The sequence below is a fragment of the Acartia tonsa genome, chromosome 7 (assembly GCF_053477335.1).
Source record: "Acartia tonsa isolate MP-2025a chromosome 7, ASM5347733v1, whole genome shotgun sequence".
NCBI classification, from domain to species: Eukaryota; Metazoa; Arthropoda; class Copepoda; order Calanoida; family Acartiidae; genus Acartia; species Acartia tonsa.
The window spans coordinates 6,185,288-6,199,474 of record NC_137266.1 but is presented as its reverse complement, the minus strand read 5'-3'; the positions used below and the strand labels follow the sequence as shown (position 1 = coordinate 6,199,474).

The 14,187-nt window shown below is 29.7% G+C and overlaps 1 protein-coding gene across 1 annotated transcript; it reads left to right on the top strand.

Annotated features, from left to right (window-relative positions):
- Positions 1-4,645: 4,645 nt before the first annotated feature.
- Positions 4,646-9,296, top strand: LOC145324732 (uncharacterized). Its single transcript, XM_080167338.1, has 8 exons — positions 4,646-4,721; positions 5,174-5,237; positions 5,803-5,924; positions 6,931-7,046; positions 7,300-7,367; positions 7,980-8,042; positions 8,523-9,121; positions 9,236-9,296. The coding sequence occupies exons 2-7, from the start codon at positions 5,174-5,176 to the stop codon at positions 8,648-8,650; spliced, it is 561 nt and encodes a 186-aa protein (XP_080023464.1). The 5' UTR covers positions 4,646-4,721; the 3' UTR covers positions 8,651-9,121; positions 9,236-9,296.
- Positions 9,297-14,187: the final 4,891 nt, after the last annotated feature.

Sequence of the window (14,187 nt, the reverse complement as noted above, 5' to 3'; positions counted from 1 at the left end):
AATTAAGACTACTTGTCACAAAAAACTCAACTAGAACGGTGAGATATCAAATGTTGTTAGTATTACTCACAAGAAAATTTTTAAAATCAGGCTAAAAACACCGAAGATTTTCCGAAAACAGTAAAGATAAAAAAGCTAAAAAGCTGATCTGAATCTTCCTAACGATGGAAATGTTGAAAATAGAATATCAGAGGACGAGCTTTTATCCCATTTACACCATAGCATTACGGACTGACATACTAACGTACAGACAAAGTAAAATATAGAAAAATAGATTTTCTAGCTCCTTTTCATAAAGAGATTCATTGCAGGTGCGCACCTTAAAATAATATAATTTATATTACTATAGATTCAGCCACATTAAAATCCCACTATTTCTTCAACTAAGCAAAAAACTTATTTGACTTACTTATTACCGAAATTAAGTACTATTATTTTTTATTTTGCTACCTAACTAAATGGGAACAAATTTTATTAAAACTTTTTATGTATAATATAATAAAAAATGATTAAACTGAATTATTTTATCTAAGACTTTGTATATGTATACATACAACTACGCATTGTATCTCGGGTAGAGATACATTTTTAATACTAAAAAAGTATGTTTCTATTAATGACGTTGCAAAAGTATTTATTGCGCAGCTATTCTAGGTTTGAATCAACAAGTCATTTTTATTTAGTTAGAAAGGCCCATTAAACAGATATGATCACAATATACTTTTTTTAGTTAATTTTTGGTTACAGCTTATGTCCAATATCAAAAACAAATAATTAACAATGAAAATATATCTAATGTTTGATGACACAACTTCTAAATTTGCCACTAAAATGTAACCATCACAAGTCACAAGTCAAACGAAATCTTATAATATATTTAACAAGGGAAAGCATAATAGGTTTATTTTAGCAGCGAATCTAGAAAAACTGAAATTAATTATTGTTTCATCTTAGACATTTATTGTATCAGGTTTTAAAATCTAGCATAAGAATGAATTAAGATCAAATTATGTTTTATACTAGCGGATTCGCCCCTAGCCTCTAGGGGATTTGCCCTATAATTACATCTTCTATCACCTACCCAGTCGAAAATAGCCTTTAACCACAGAACCAGTATGAATATTTCCTGAAAAGTAAAATCCGATCAGTTCAGTGGTTACCAAGATCTTAAGGGACGGATGGACAGACAGACAGACGGACAGACAGATAGACGGATATCATTCTACTTTGTATTACAGATTGCTAGTTTACATTGTAATTTCACAATTTGCATTGGAAGTAATCATCCTAGTTTACCAGCTTGTATCTTATTATAAGATAGATTATTGTATAAAATACCATTGAGAGATAGTTTCCTAAAGTTGAAATTGCTATGCTAGCTTGCAAATACTAGATAGGGTGGTGTTTTTGTATTATCAACATGAATTTCAAAAGAGCAATTTAAGAAATACATGTAAATTATAAGATTATAAATTATTCATATTAAAATAACTAACAATCCATCTAACTTTCTTTCAACTAAATATTTTTCCATCTTACTTTCTATCAACCTAACTATCTATCTATCTGATCTAACTATATAATTCAACTGTATAATCATTAAACTATCTATCCATCTAACTATCTATTCATCTTACTATCTATCCATCTAACTATCCATACTTCAACTATCTATCCATTTAATTATCTATCAATTTAGCTATCTATCTTTTTAACTTTCTGTCCATCTTACTATCAATCTATATAGATATATATCCATCCAACTATCAATAAATTTTACTATCTATCCACCTAACTAATTATCTTCCAGATATCCATGCAACCATATATCATCATCCATTTAACTATTTATCTCTCTTACTATCTAATATTTAATTTACCAAAGCTATCTTTTCTCAAATCCTTTTCATACTTTATCACCCTATAATTGTATCATTCTATTAAAATAACTTATATCTTCTTTGGATGTTTGTTTTGTCGGTTTATAGAAACATTTCCAGGGCTATCTGTCACAAACTTAACTTATATCTAATTCAAACTTTGATTGGACATTCTGGGGATCTTAAAACACCGAAATTCATAATTTAAAAAGTATTTATTATACATATATGCATTTCATTGTTAATTGTTAGAATTTTAATGGCTTAAAAAAATATTTTAATTGTTAGAATAGATATTTTTATTTTAAACTTTAGTAAAATCAATTTTACACTTGGGGTATGTAGTAATGTACGTAAGTAAGGCAGTACCCAGGAATAATTATTTACGGCATCGTATTTATAGTAGCACTCCGCGAATAGTAAAATTAAAAAGATTAATTCCGATTTTGTTTGCCCCGAGAGGCCGAAGGGCCAAGAAAACATAACTTATGTTAGTTTTATGATTTCTAGTTTATTATTCGTAGTTTTTGTCTGTAATACGATGCACTATAAGATTTTTCAGTATAGCTCAGAATCGGTTACAATCCATGCAACGGTTGGTAATCTTTTTATAAGCCAAACTGGAAACAGTTTCATCTTTTGTATTTTGTAAAACTTAAGAAAAGCCTTATTGTAAAAAATACTTGCATCTAACATATAAAATCTAGTATTTTTATTTAATAAAGAATTATGAGGTATTAGGAGATTTTCCAAACCCCTATCACAGTATCTTCTATATATAGTAAATTTTAGAGCTGTGTTTTTTTGAATATCGTCACCCTTGTTCATTGACAATACAACACTTGTACATAAAAAGGCTATAAATTTATCTATTATGTTTTTAAGAGCAAAGTTTTATTTTAGGCAGTTTTATCCGTAAAGAATCGCAACTTCCTAACAAACTCATGTATTTATATAGGTTCTTTTGTTTCTGTCATTCAAATTTAATTTTCGCCATAATCAAATGATGTCCCTTTATGTCAAAAGTAAAGTTTAATTTCAAAAGTACTTAAAAAAACTTTGACGTATCGTTCTTATATCGTCAAATTTTGAAATACCATGTGATTTTTCTACTGCAATGCCTAAAGTTTATTGAATAACATTAATATGGCTCATTATTTTATCTGATTTGTAAAGATTAATTCTTATGGGTTTTGTCATCCTTTTTCGAAATATATAAAAAATAAAATTTAAAAGTTTTTTTCAAAGATAAAAAATCACAAGTGTTTTTATCATAAAAAGATCAAAAAGATAAATACTTTAAATCTTTTTTTATATCAATATACTACATATACATAATCTCTTTTATGTTTATTTTCAAATAATTGTACACCAAGAATAAAATTAAGCAAAGTACAATTTGAAAAAGTCCAATTTAATTTCTAGCAAAGCCTGTTGAATGTGTGTCCATGGTGTTATTTATTATTTTATTGTCTTATTATATGATTGAAAAGATCCATCTAAAGTGTAAAAATCATCTTAAGCTCCGAATAGATTGAGTCATTGTTCTTCTTCTGTTATATTTATAAAATGTTTGAGGAATAATTCTATAAGTTAAAATCACACAAATTTTATAAAAGTATTAGGTATTAAACTTTATTACAGTTAGAATTCGTTCACTCGTCCGCAAAATTTTTCAAATCCTCCCCCCAAAAAATAAATTTGTTGTCTAATTTTTTTCACAATTTTTTCTCTCTTTTTTCTCTTTATTCCTCTTTTTCCTCTTTTTTCCTCTTTTTTCCTCTTTTTTTCTCTTTTCTCCTCTTTTTTCTCTTTCTTTCTCTTTCTTTCTCAATCCTTCAGTTTTCTTACTTACTATTTGAAGCACCTTAGCTTAGCTCCATTGGACTTAACCGTCCTAGTTTAATGGTCAACAGATGTATTTTTACATAAGCTTCGGGCAGAACTTCAATCAATGTTAAAATTAGTTTATTAGTTGACTTTTCTAATCGGTCAAATTTGATTATTATTTTATTTAAAAATTATTAAATAGGGTGCATAACTTTTGTTGTCCAAAATAAACCTTACATGAAAACTTTTAAAGCTTATTTACTATTTCATAGATAGTTCCACTATTGCCATCTTAATATTGATAATGCTATTTATATTAGGTATGTACAAATTCATTTATTCTGTGATTTAAAAGTAATAAATAAACTTAAGAGCTCGTTTTGGGGACTTTTCGTTTTGAAAGTTTTTAATCTAAGTTGTGTGTACTGTTCTTAAACACAAATCTTTGTACTGAATATTTGTTTTCATTACATATTATTACTTATTTACGTAAATACATGACTTTTAAGTAATGAAAGATATAGACATAGTATCTGAAAATATTTACTGAACTTATTGTCAATTTGACTTTAACAAAACATATATATAAAGTGAACAATATATTGAAATACTTATAATAAAGTATGAGGATGTCTATTTGTCTATGTGTTTGTGTGTATGTTTGTACCAAAGGATCTCAGTAACCGCTGAACCGATCGGGTTCCTCTTTTGCAGGGTAGCTTCTCATAGGTCCCGGGAAGGTTTATAACTGTTTTGGGGTGGGGTACCATCCTCAAAAGAGAATTACATGTTTCCTTTTTTTAAAAATCTAAATTAAATAACATAATAATAATTTTTGACCTAAATTTTCAGAAAAATTGTCAATGTCCTTCCATTCACTATTGAACAATATTTTTATTGTTTAGTGAAACACCTTTTCACATGAGATTTGAAAAGGATATAAAATATATATAAACTAAGATCAAAACTACAGATCAGTAGCAATACTGTTTTTAGTATTGGGATAGCAAGGTAGGTTACATTTTAATTATTTGATTTTTTTGTTTATTGTTTTAGCAGCTCAGATGCTCTGATTTTTTCTTTGTATATCATAACTCTCCTATTAGCTAAGCTTTACTTAACTCCCCTTTTTTGCTTTTGAAAATAAAATTTGCTTTATAACCTCATATCTAGGCTTACAATATTCGTAATGTATGTTTATTAAATGTTTTAACTTTTTTTCTATACTACTTTTTGGAGTTATTGTTCTTTTTAAGTTCTAGCAATAGTTTTAAATTTTTTATTTTGTATGCCAAATTTGTGACCCAAATTTCATAAGTTGGTTCTTCTAAAAAATAATTTATAATTATACAAAATCAAATAAAGTTACTTATAAATAATGAAAAATCCAATATAATTCAACCTATAATTAATCGATCTTATGCTTTTAATTTTCAACATTTAATATCAATTTATTTTTGTAGATGAGAGGTTTTTATGCTTACGTCTTTGCACTCTGTGCCACAGTCAATATTTCCTACGGAAAAAGTAAGTTTTATATCAACTTTAAATAGCATCATATTACAGACAATTTTCTTAAAAAATCTGAAAATGAAAATCATAAAAGTTCAAATTTGTTGAGGGGTCATGGCAGGAACTAAATTTTTTTTTTATAATTTTACATTTTAAAATCCGCGGAAAGCTGTGTATAAAATGGAGCAATAAATAACTATTTTAAAACCTAAAAGAATATAAATATACTTCTTGCATTTTAAAACTTGCTTCGAAGTAAAGTTTTAATTGACTTAACCTTTTAACAGTTGACATAACTGTTTTCAAGTTAAATTACAAAGTAACATGTCTTTAGTTACAAAAGTATTTTTAAATTTCAACACACTTTGTTTGACCTTTCTTAAAGATATACAAAGTAGATTTATATAAGGTTAACAAAAAAAACTCATTATAATATATGTAGTTACAGTTTTTTTTTTATTTTTGTAGGCGGTTAAACTAAATAAATCCTAAGATATATTTCCTTTAATTTTCTAAAATATCTTTGATTTTAATCTATTTAATTGAGTTGAATATTGATACTAATAATGTGTTTCTTTAGATGTGAAATGTGGAAAAGGAACTACAACAGAATTAATTACTTTGAATGAGGGAGATAAGTTTACCTATGGTCCGGCTGGTAGAAGATATTCCTCCAATATGGACTGTCAAGCCTACTACTTTGTAAGTTCATTTCATTAGTTTTAAGTATTCTTATTCAAGCGAGTAACCATTTATATATTCGTCTATCTCTAAGATATTTCTTGTTATTTTTTTTCAAGGAAGCCTTATTTTCAACATTGTATATTATATTTTTGAAAAGGTCAGATAAAAGATATATAGCATAGATGTATATATAGTATATACAGATAACTACCTTCCTCCCTTCTTCAATGACCTTTTTCGTCCACTACCAATGTTTTCTGCTACTTGGCTGTGTTGATATAACTGACACTATAAGTTGGTTTTCAATGACCCAATCGAGTCAACCCAAGGACACTGCAATTGGGAGATACAGTTATTAAACCCCTTCCCCCTCTAGTGTTTTACTCTAACAGTCAGATATAACCCTGATAAAAATATGTTTCCAAATATTTTCTGATAGATAAATAAACTATTTAAAGTTTTAAATGTCCTGTAATATCAATGCCAATACCACGTTCATCTCTTCTGAAGTTTGCAAACCTGAATTTTGAAATATTAGGATTTAGTATTGAGAGGATTAAGGTGTTCATATTTACTTATATTTCAAGTCTAGACTATGAATTTCTAGTAAAGCTATAACCTACTCTGTTATGACTTTTAGAAACAATATTTTTGGATTTGTGGATTTTAGAAGAAAAAGTTCTATCCTTGTACTAAAGTACTAGGATGTTTGTGTGTCTGTACCAAAGGATCTCGCTAACCGCTGAACCGATTGGGTTCTCCTTAACAGGGTAGACTCTCATGGGTCCCAGAAAGGTTTATAACTATTTTGGGGGAGGGTACCACCACCCTCCCCAAGAGAAATGACAAAAAAATCAATTTTTTTTAATATTTGGGAGACTTCAACGTAACATAAAGAGGTGTCGTAAAATAAAGAATTATCGTAGAGACTTTAACAAAAAAAAACATTTAAAGTGCTACTAGAGGCCTCTAGGGGCGTAGCCGCTAGTCGCAGATAAAGTTATAATTAATAAATGCAATTTAGATGGGAAGCTGTACTAGAGCCACAGTGACCTGTAAGAGATTTTCCCTGCCAAGTAACAAGCAATGCACCAGAGGAGATGTTCTCTATGTTTATGATCAAGATTTCAATGCTGAAGGGTAAGTTTATATCAAATATTACCTTTATTTATCAATAATAGAATGTGTCAGCTTTAATTCTCGTAAAAGAGTTAAACAGTTACTATTTATATTACAAGAAGGCTTTTTTATGATCATAGGTAAATTTTCAATTACATCAACTCCTACAAAAATCTTTTAAAAGCGGTAATAAAAAGTATTATTTTTAAGTAGACTATAGAAAATATAGAAGATAGAAAAATATTCAGTGTCTAAAAAAATTTTAATATTTTAGTTTTTGCCGTAAGAATGCTCCCAATGGCTATGAGGCTGACGGCGACTTTGGACTTCACTTCATGTCTGGTAACTATATCAATGTTATTTTATCTAATTTAAAATATTTTTAAAATTTTATTTAAAAGTTAGAATTAAAGATCAGAAAAGTAATCTATAATACAAAGTAACTTGATGTCTGTCCGTCCGTCCGTCTGAAGCTTAAGATCTCGGTAACCACTGAACCGATCGGATTCTACTCTTCAGGGTATATACCTATTGGTCCTGCGGTGGTTTTAAGCTATTTTCTTGGGGGGTGGGACACCCCCAACCCCCCCAAAAACAAAAAAATCCCCCCCCCATTTTTTTTTTTTTTTTTTTTTTTTTTTTTAAAAATTTTACGAATTTTATGAGTTTTACGAATTTTACGAATTTTACGAATTTTACGAATTTTGCGAATTTTACGAAGTTTACAAATTTTACGAATTTCGCGAATTTAATCGCAAAATGTTTTCCTGCTGGGTAGGTGCGAAAATTTGTGATCCGTTCTGCTGGGTAAGTAATAGAAGATGTAATTATACCTCTTGGGGCAAAGCCCCTAGAGGCTAGGGGCGAAGCCACTAGTGGTGATATAAATTAGTCACCTAAATTTGTTAACAAAATCATATAACCAGTTTTTTTTAAAGAAACATTTTTTTTCAGACAAAAGAAGAAATGGGAGATCTTTTACCTGTTCTATTGAATGTGTTGCTGGCGGTGGTCCAGGTATAAAACATGTCCATAGTTTAAAATTAACAAGTACTTTATTCAGATTTGCTCTAGAAATTTCATACACCATACTAATTCTTATTCCTGTAAATCTTCCAATCCAAGATTCATACCTGCTTCTTTAAAATATTCACCGTCCCAAAAAAGCTTTAATGTACTTATTGTTATATAGAATAAGGTTGCACCCTAAGCATCTAGGAGCTTTGTATTCAAAGGACGTAGGATAGTACGAAAAAGCCTAGAACCATCCCAAGACTTCTATTTTAAAATAAAACTGTATAAAAAGTTCTTGGGACCTATGTACAGCTTCCTAAAAAAGGAGAACTCAATCAGTTCAGTAGTTATTTAAATCTTAAGCTTGAGACAAAAACTTATTTTATGTCATAGTATAACTATTGGCTATACCTAAAAAAGGCATACCTCAGAAAACGCTGAACTAGAAAAAAATACCAAAATTAATATATCCATAATTTCCAGGTACAACTGAAGCCCCAACCCAGCCTCCAGTAACTGGTCCTACAACTACTAGTGGTCCTGTTGTAACAAGTAACATTTTATATCAAATCAACAAGATTCTATTAAATCAGAATTATATCCTTATTTAAAAGTAACAAAATCTGTGTCTGTCTGTTAAACTGATGGATATCTTTAACCGTTGAACCAATATGGTTCTCCGTTGCAGAAAAGCTTCTGGGAAGGTTTACAGGAGGGGAGCACCACACTCCTTAGAGAAATTGGGTGTATAAAAAGTCAACCCTTAATTTTTTGTACAATTTCTTTGGTTTGTAGAGGCGTAGTTACTAGTAAATAATATTTGAATAGGCTTTCCATTTGCAATCTTGTATAATATCAACTTTAATTAGAATACAAACATGTATTATAAGACTATCAAATCCTTTTAAATACCTAATATTTAAATATAAACCTAATCTGCAAAACAAAATCTAACAATACACATTAATTCACAAAATTTGCATTATCATTCATTCATACACATATCACAATACAATGACACTATAAAAATGACAGCCTAAAATGGAGAAGTATCATTCAAGAAGAAGATTAATTAAAAACAGGTTAATAATTAATAATATCTAAATAATTAAAATCTAAGACTGTCCATATTGGAAGTAAATTTGTTTACATTATCATTTTTTTAAAAAAAAATTAAAATATTGAAAATCGTGTAGATTAAATTGGTCGTACTGGTATGGAAAGTAAATTCTTGAAGATTATGAAAAGCACAAAAAGGTAAAATAAAATTTTTATTTATTTATATTATTGAATTTTTTCATTATTAAATCTTAATATATTTTTAGAATAAATAGAGGGTTCTTCATGCATTATTTTTCAAAAATTTATTGAAGAAGTTAAATGAGATAGTTAATGCTTAAATGATATTGTATTTATCATGTATTGTTATCAATATATAATTTATGATAAAAGGTTTAGTGATTTTTTTTAATGGTTAATACAGAAGGCATTCTATAATCATTACTTGTCAGTGGTTTGTTTATTAGAAGTTCTAATATGCATAAAGTGCAACAATTTAAAGACTTGACATAAACAAGTTCCTAAAGAGGACAATTTATTTCCCTAAAGTTCAAAGACTTAGTTGTTTAAGGAATCTTACAGGAAATATACACTCAGAAAAAGATTTTTTAGTCATTACAATAGTAGGTATTTTTAGTAATATCTTTGGTATTTTTTAATACGTTGTTTTTTTTATTATTTCTATTAAATGGTCTAAATAATATATCCTACGTCAATAAAGATTGTTGATAATATAAAAAAGTAGAATTCCCTAAAAGTTTATTTATAATGGGAAAGAATAATAAACAAAAAATTCTATTAAAGTTGGAAAAGTCTGTTTTACTGTTTAGTTGGTTTACTTACACATAGACTCTCATGATATGTACAACTTTGCTTTCTTGCTGGAATTATATGAAATTACAAAAATAAACTTTCTTTAAAACCATGTATCCCTATCCATATAATTTCTTGATTAAAATAAATATTCAAGAATATTTCATTGATTAATCCTTATACTAAAGTAACAGGATGTTTGTGTGTCTGTTTGTTTGTGCCAAAGGATCTCGCTAACCACTAAACCGATCGGGTTCTCTTTAAAAGGGTAGCTTCTCAGAGGTCCCGGGAAGGTTTATAACTATTTTCTTGGAAGGTAGGACACCCCCAACCCCACACAAACCCCCCCCAAATACATTTTTTTTTAAATTTTTTTAACTAAAATTAAAAATTAGGGGGGGGAGGGGGTGCAACCCCCCCCCCCCCAAAAAAAAAAAAAATTCGCCCCCCTCCTCTATTTTTTTTAAAAACATTTTCTTTTAAAATTTAAAATAAGTAATTGGGTTATCAAATTCCACTCTCCTCTTCTCAAGTGCCCCTAGAGGCCTCTAGGGGCGTAGCCGCTAAATTATAAATAATATGATAACCTTTTTCAATGGTGTTACCCGAGGGCGTGCACAGAACTTCGCCAGGGGATGAGAAATTATTGTATTTTGAGTTCACTCTGTTACAGCACGTCACTGTTAAAAATAAATTAATTTCATTGTAGCCAGATACAAAAATGATGCAAATACCACTAAGTAAGACCCCTCTATAAACAGGGATCTAAAAGGATAAGACAATGATTGATAAATTGCCCCTCCTTCTTAAAATGTTTGGACAATAAACTTAATTTACCAACCAATAATAATTAAGATAAAAAAAAAACACTGATAAATTGTTTTTCTTGATTTAATTTATTTGAATTTTTTTTATGAAAATGTAATGTTCGATTTAAGATTAATGATTTTTATCATGAAATCTTATAAATACATTCAAACATACAAATAACGCATTATTAATGTGTATAAGTTAATGGAAAAATCTATGTATGACCATCGTTTACAATTTAGTCATGCTAGATTCTCATTAGGACAAAGTTTAATTGTAGTTTTTGTGCCTTTAAGTCAATGAGTAGTGTCCCTACAATTTTACAATTATCCAGAATAGCAATTATTTCAATTTAATCAAGAAGTAATAGGACATACATCCACAGTTATTTTCTTTTATTAATGCAATTCAAACATGAAAACAATTAAGAGTTAATTGATTATAAGATAAACTTACATACAAAAGTATCTAATTGAAGCTTATGCAACAAGAACTTTGTTAGTTTTTAAAAACACTGAAAAATAATTGCTCACTTTTTTATGGATTACCACATTTCTATGGTTTTATTATTTTTGCAGTGTGGTTTTAAAAAAGGGCGAAGCGATTTATTATTCTTGGGGAGATTTTTCTTGAGAGGGTTAAGATACCCTTCACAAAAATAGATTATAGATATAAACCTTCCCTGGACCTTTCACTGAAGTCTAAAGAAGAACAATATTGGTCATGTTATAAACATCACATTACTTTACATAATGATTTATAATGCTTCCTTTTCCCTGAAGTTATTTCCATTCTCATTTTAGACATGAATACTTTTGAATAATTTTTTATTGTTTTTAAAGAAAACAACAATAATTTTTAGATGGCAGTCTATTCTATCACTTTATCAACGACACACAAAGTGAATTAATGAGAGCTTCGTTGCTTAAAATAAAGGGAATAATTATATCAGCTTGCCTTACTTATCTTAATTAAATATTTAAACGTTTTAATTTTATATTTCCGTCAGAAAAAATATTTTTTTATGATTAAATACTTGGATTTATTTCATATCAAATTTTTTTCATGGATAATTTTAAGGTTTTGTGACTAATTACTTTATAGTTATATTCTTTTTATTTGTGCTTTTTGTATTTAAAATGAGAACAAAATTTGATTTACAAACCCAAAATTACCACTTCCGTATTTTATGAAAAGAATAGAGGGGGCAGGGATAAAAAATCTGTAAGCCCATGGGGTGAGAACCCTGTGCTGACTTTCATTTGGGCCTTTGGATATCAGCTAATAGCGTCGGAAATGTTAACAGAACTACTAGCTACAAAAGCAAAACGTAAAATGCTAGCAGACGAAAAAGGTCTCCACATACAAAACGTTATAAAAATCTTTGGGGACTAGTGTAATAAACAGTCCAATATCCCCTTCCCAGATACATTCACCAATCTATCATTCGTTGAATATGATGCACAACGAGAAGTGATTCCTCAGACGAATTCATCACAGCAAAATTTCATTACAAACACAGGGTAAAATAGGTCAATATTCCTCTGTAATACAAGGATTTCAATTCTCCAAGAACCCAGCCTCAAAGTTTTATTAACTCCGTTCCAATGTCAACTTTCTGTACAATGCAATTCTTAAAACACTTTCTTATCAGTACTTGTTTGGACCCACTGCACAAATAATTCCGAAAGAAAAATGTCAATTTTTTCAACTGTGGGACCAAACTAAAAACGTTAAAAAGCTGCATAATGCTGCATGGTGTGTGTGCGAATGGGGCGTTTGTCCATATTTAGGTATGGAGACCGCTCTTCTATGAGTACTACTAAAACCTAATTTTTAATGCAATACACATAGACATTCTCATCGTCGGTTCGTTTGTTTAGAATGCTTAACCCTCTATTCCCACAAGTATAATACGAATTTGGTTGAGCTGGTGGAAGCTCAACAAAAGACCCACGCGAAGTATTATGTTGCTTTAACCTAAGAATAAATGGTTGGTTTTGATATTCGATCAGAATTATATAAGTATATTAAGTATTAAGGAAGGAAAATGTTTTTATAAAGTGTATTTATATCACAAGTGCATAAGTTAAGTATGAAAATATTTACAGGACAAGTGTTAAAATTATAAGTAGAGTAGGACAGAAATGTGCCCTAAGTCCCAAGCAGTGAATTGTGCTAAGTGTTAGAGTTCTAACATAAGGCCTGAGCTCAATTCATGCTAAGTACTAAGGGGCCTAAATTTAAACTACAATGCATGCCAAACAACTAAGTCATTACCTTTTAAAGCCAGAAAGAGAAGTTGATGGTAGGAGAGTTAGTAAATAACTGAATAAATTCAAGAGGTACATGCTATAACATTAGCTCTGGACCAGGATTTTAGTGTTTGTCTGTGCAATTAAATATCTGTGTGTTAATATGTGACGTAAATCAGGCATGGTTGTAGGCATACATATTTGAACTGGTTGTTTATATGATTACATTAACTATAAACATAATATCTTTAATAAACATATACTATTAGCAAATCACATACAGATTACCATGAATAGGCTAGCGTTACCCATATATGGTGTCATATAGGTAAGGATAGGCCTATGAATGCATAAATGGATACAAATAATGCCTTGGGCCTAGCTAAAGTAATTGTGTCTTGCCCCTGAGTGCTACTAGTTAATTGCAGGGCACGTGTCAATCAAAGGTTCATAATATGATCTATAAAGTGTTGACTTTATATCAAGCATAGATAGATAGTTGTGGATGCGAAGCATTTCTGTAAAAGTCTCATATGTACGTTCAAAGAATTTGAAAATTGAGGATCGCATCTCCAATGGGGGTAAGTTGTTAAAAAAGAAAAAAGAGAAAAAGAAAAAGTTTAGTAGTCCCAGTATATAGGCATATATAATAAACTATAAATGTATTCCAAGCTAAGTTAAATACGCTTTCCATTAAGAAAGTATGCTTTGCGTATTTTCATAGCTGGGTATACAAGATGATAAACCTCCCAAATAGAATACATTCTTTTCTTGAGGGGTTTAGTTTTATCTAACATTGTCACATCAATAAATGTTTTTGCGTTGGTTGTTCTGGGTAGTTCAGCTTCTTCTGATGATGAACTAGGTGGTGAAGTGCTCTCGTTCGAAGTGTAGGTTGAGGTTGGGGGTGAGGTAGATATGTAGCCAAGGGCGTCCACTTGTGCTACCTCGTTTCCATTCTCGTCCAAGGTGATTGAGTGATTTTCCAGGTCATAGTAGAGTTGGTTGAGGTCATTTGTAGAGAGGGATAGTGTGCTGCTGGAGCTAATGTCACTATCGGTCTCCACTCTACTATCTTCTGTGGTATTCAGGGCTGTATTTAACAAGAAATTCCTGATGGTGATGGACAGGTTCTCTGAGAATCCATCGTACTCTGGTGTGGTGATAATGTTGTTGTTCTCGTCTATAGTGTCAAGGTGTTGACAGGAACA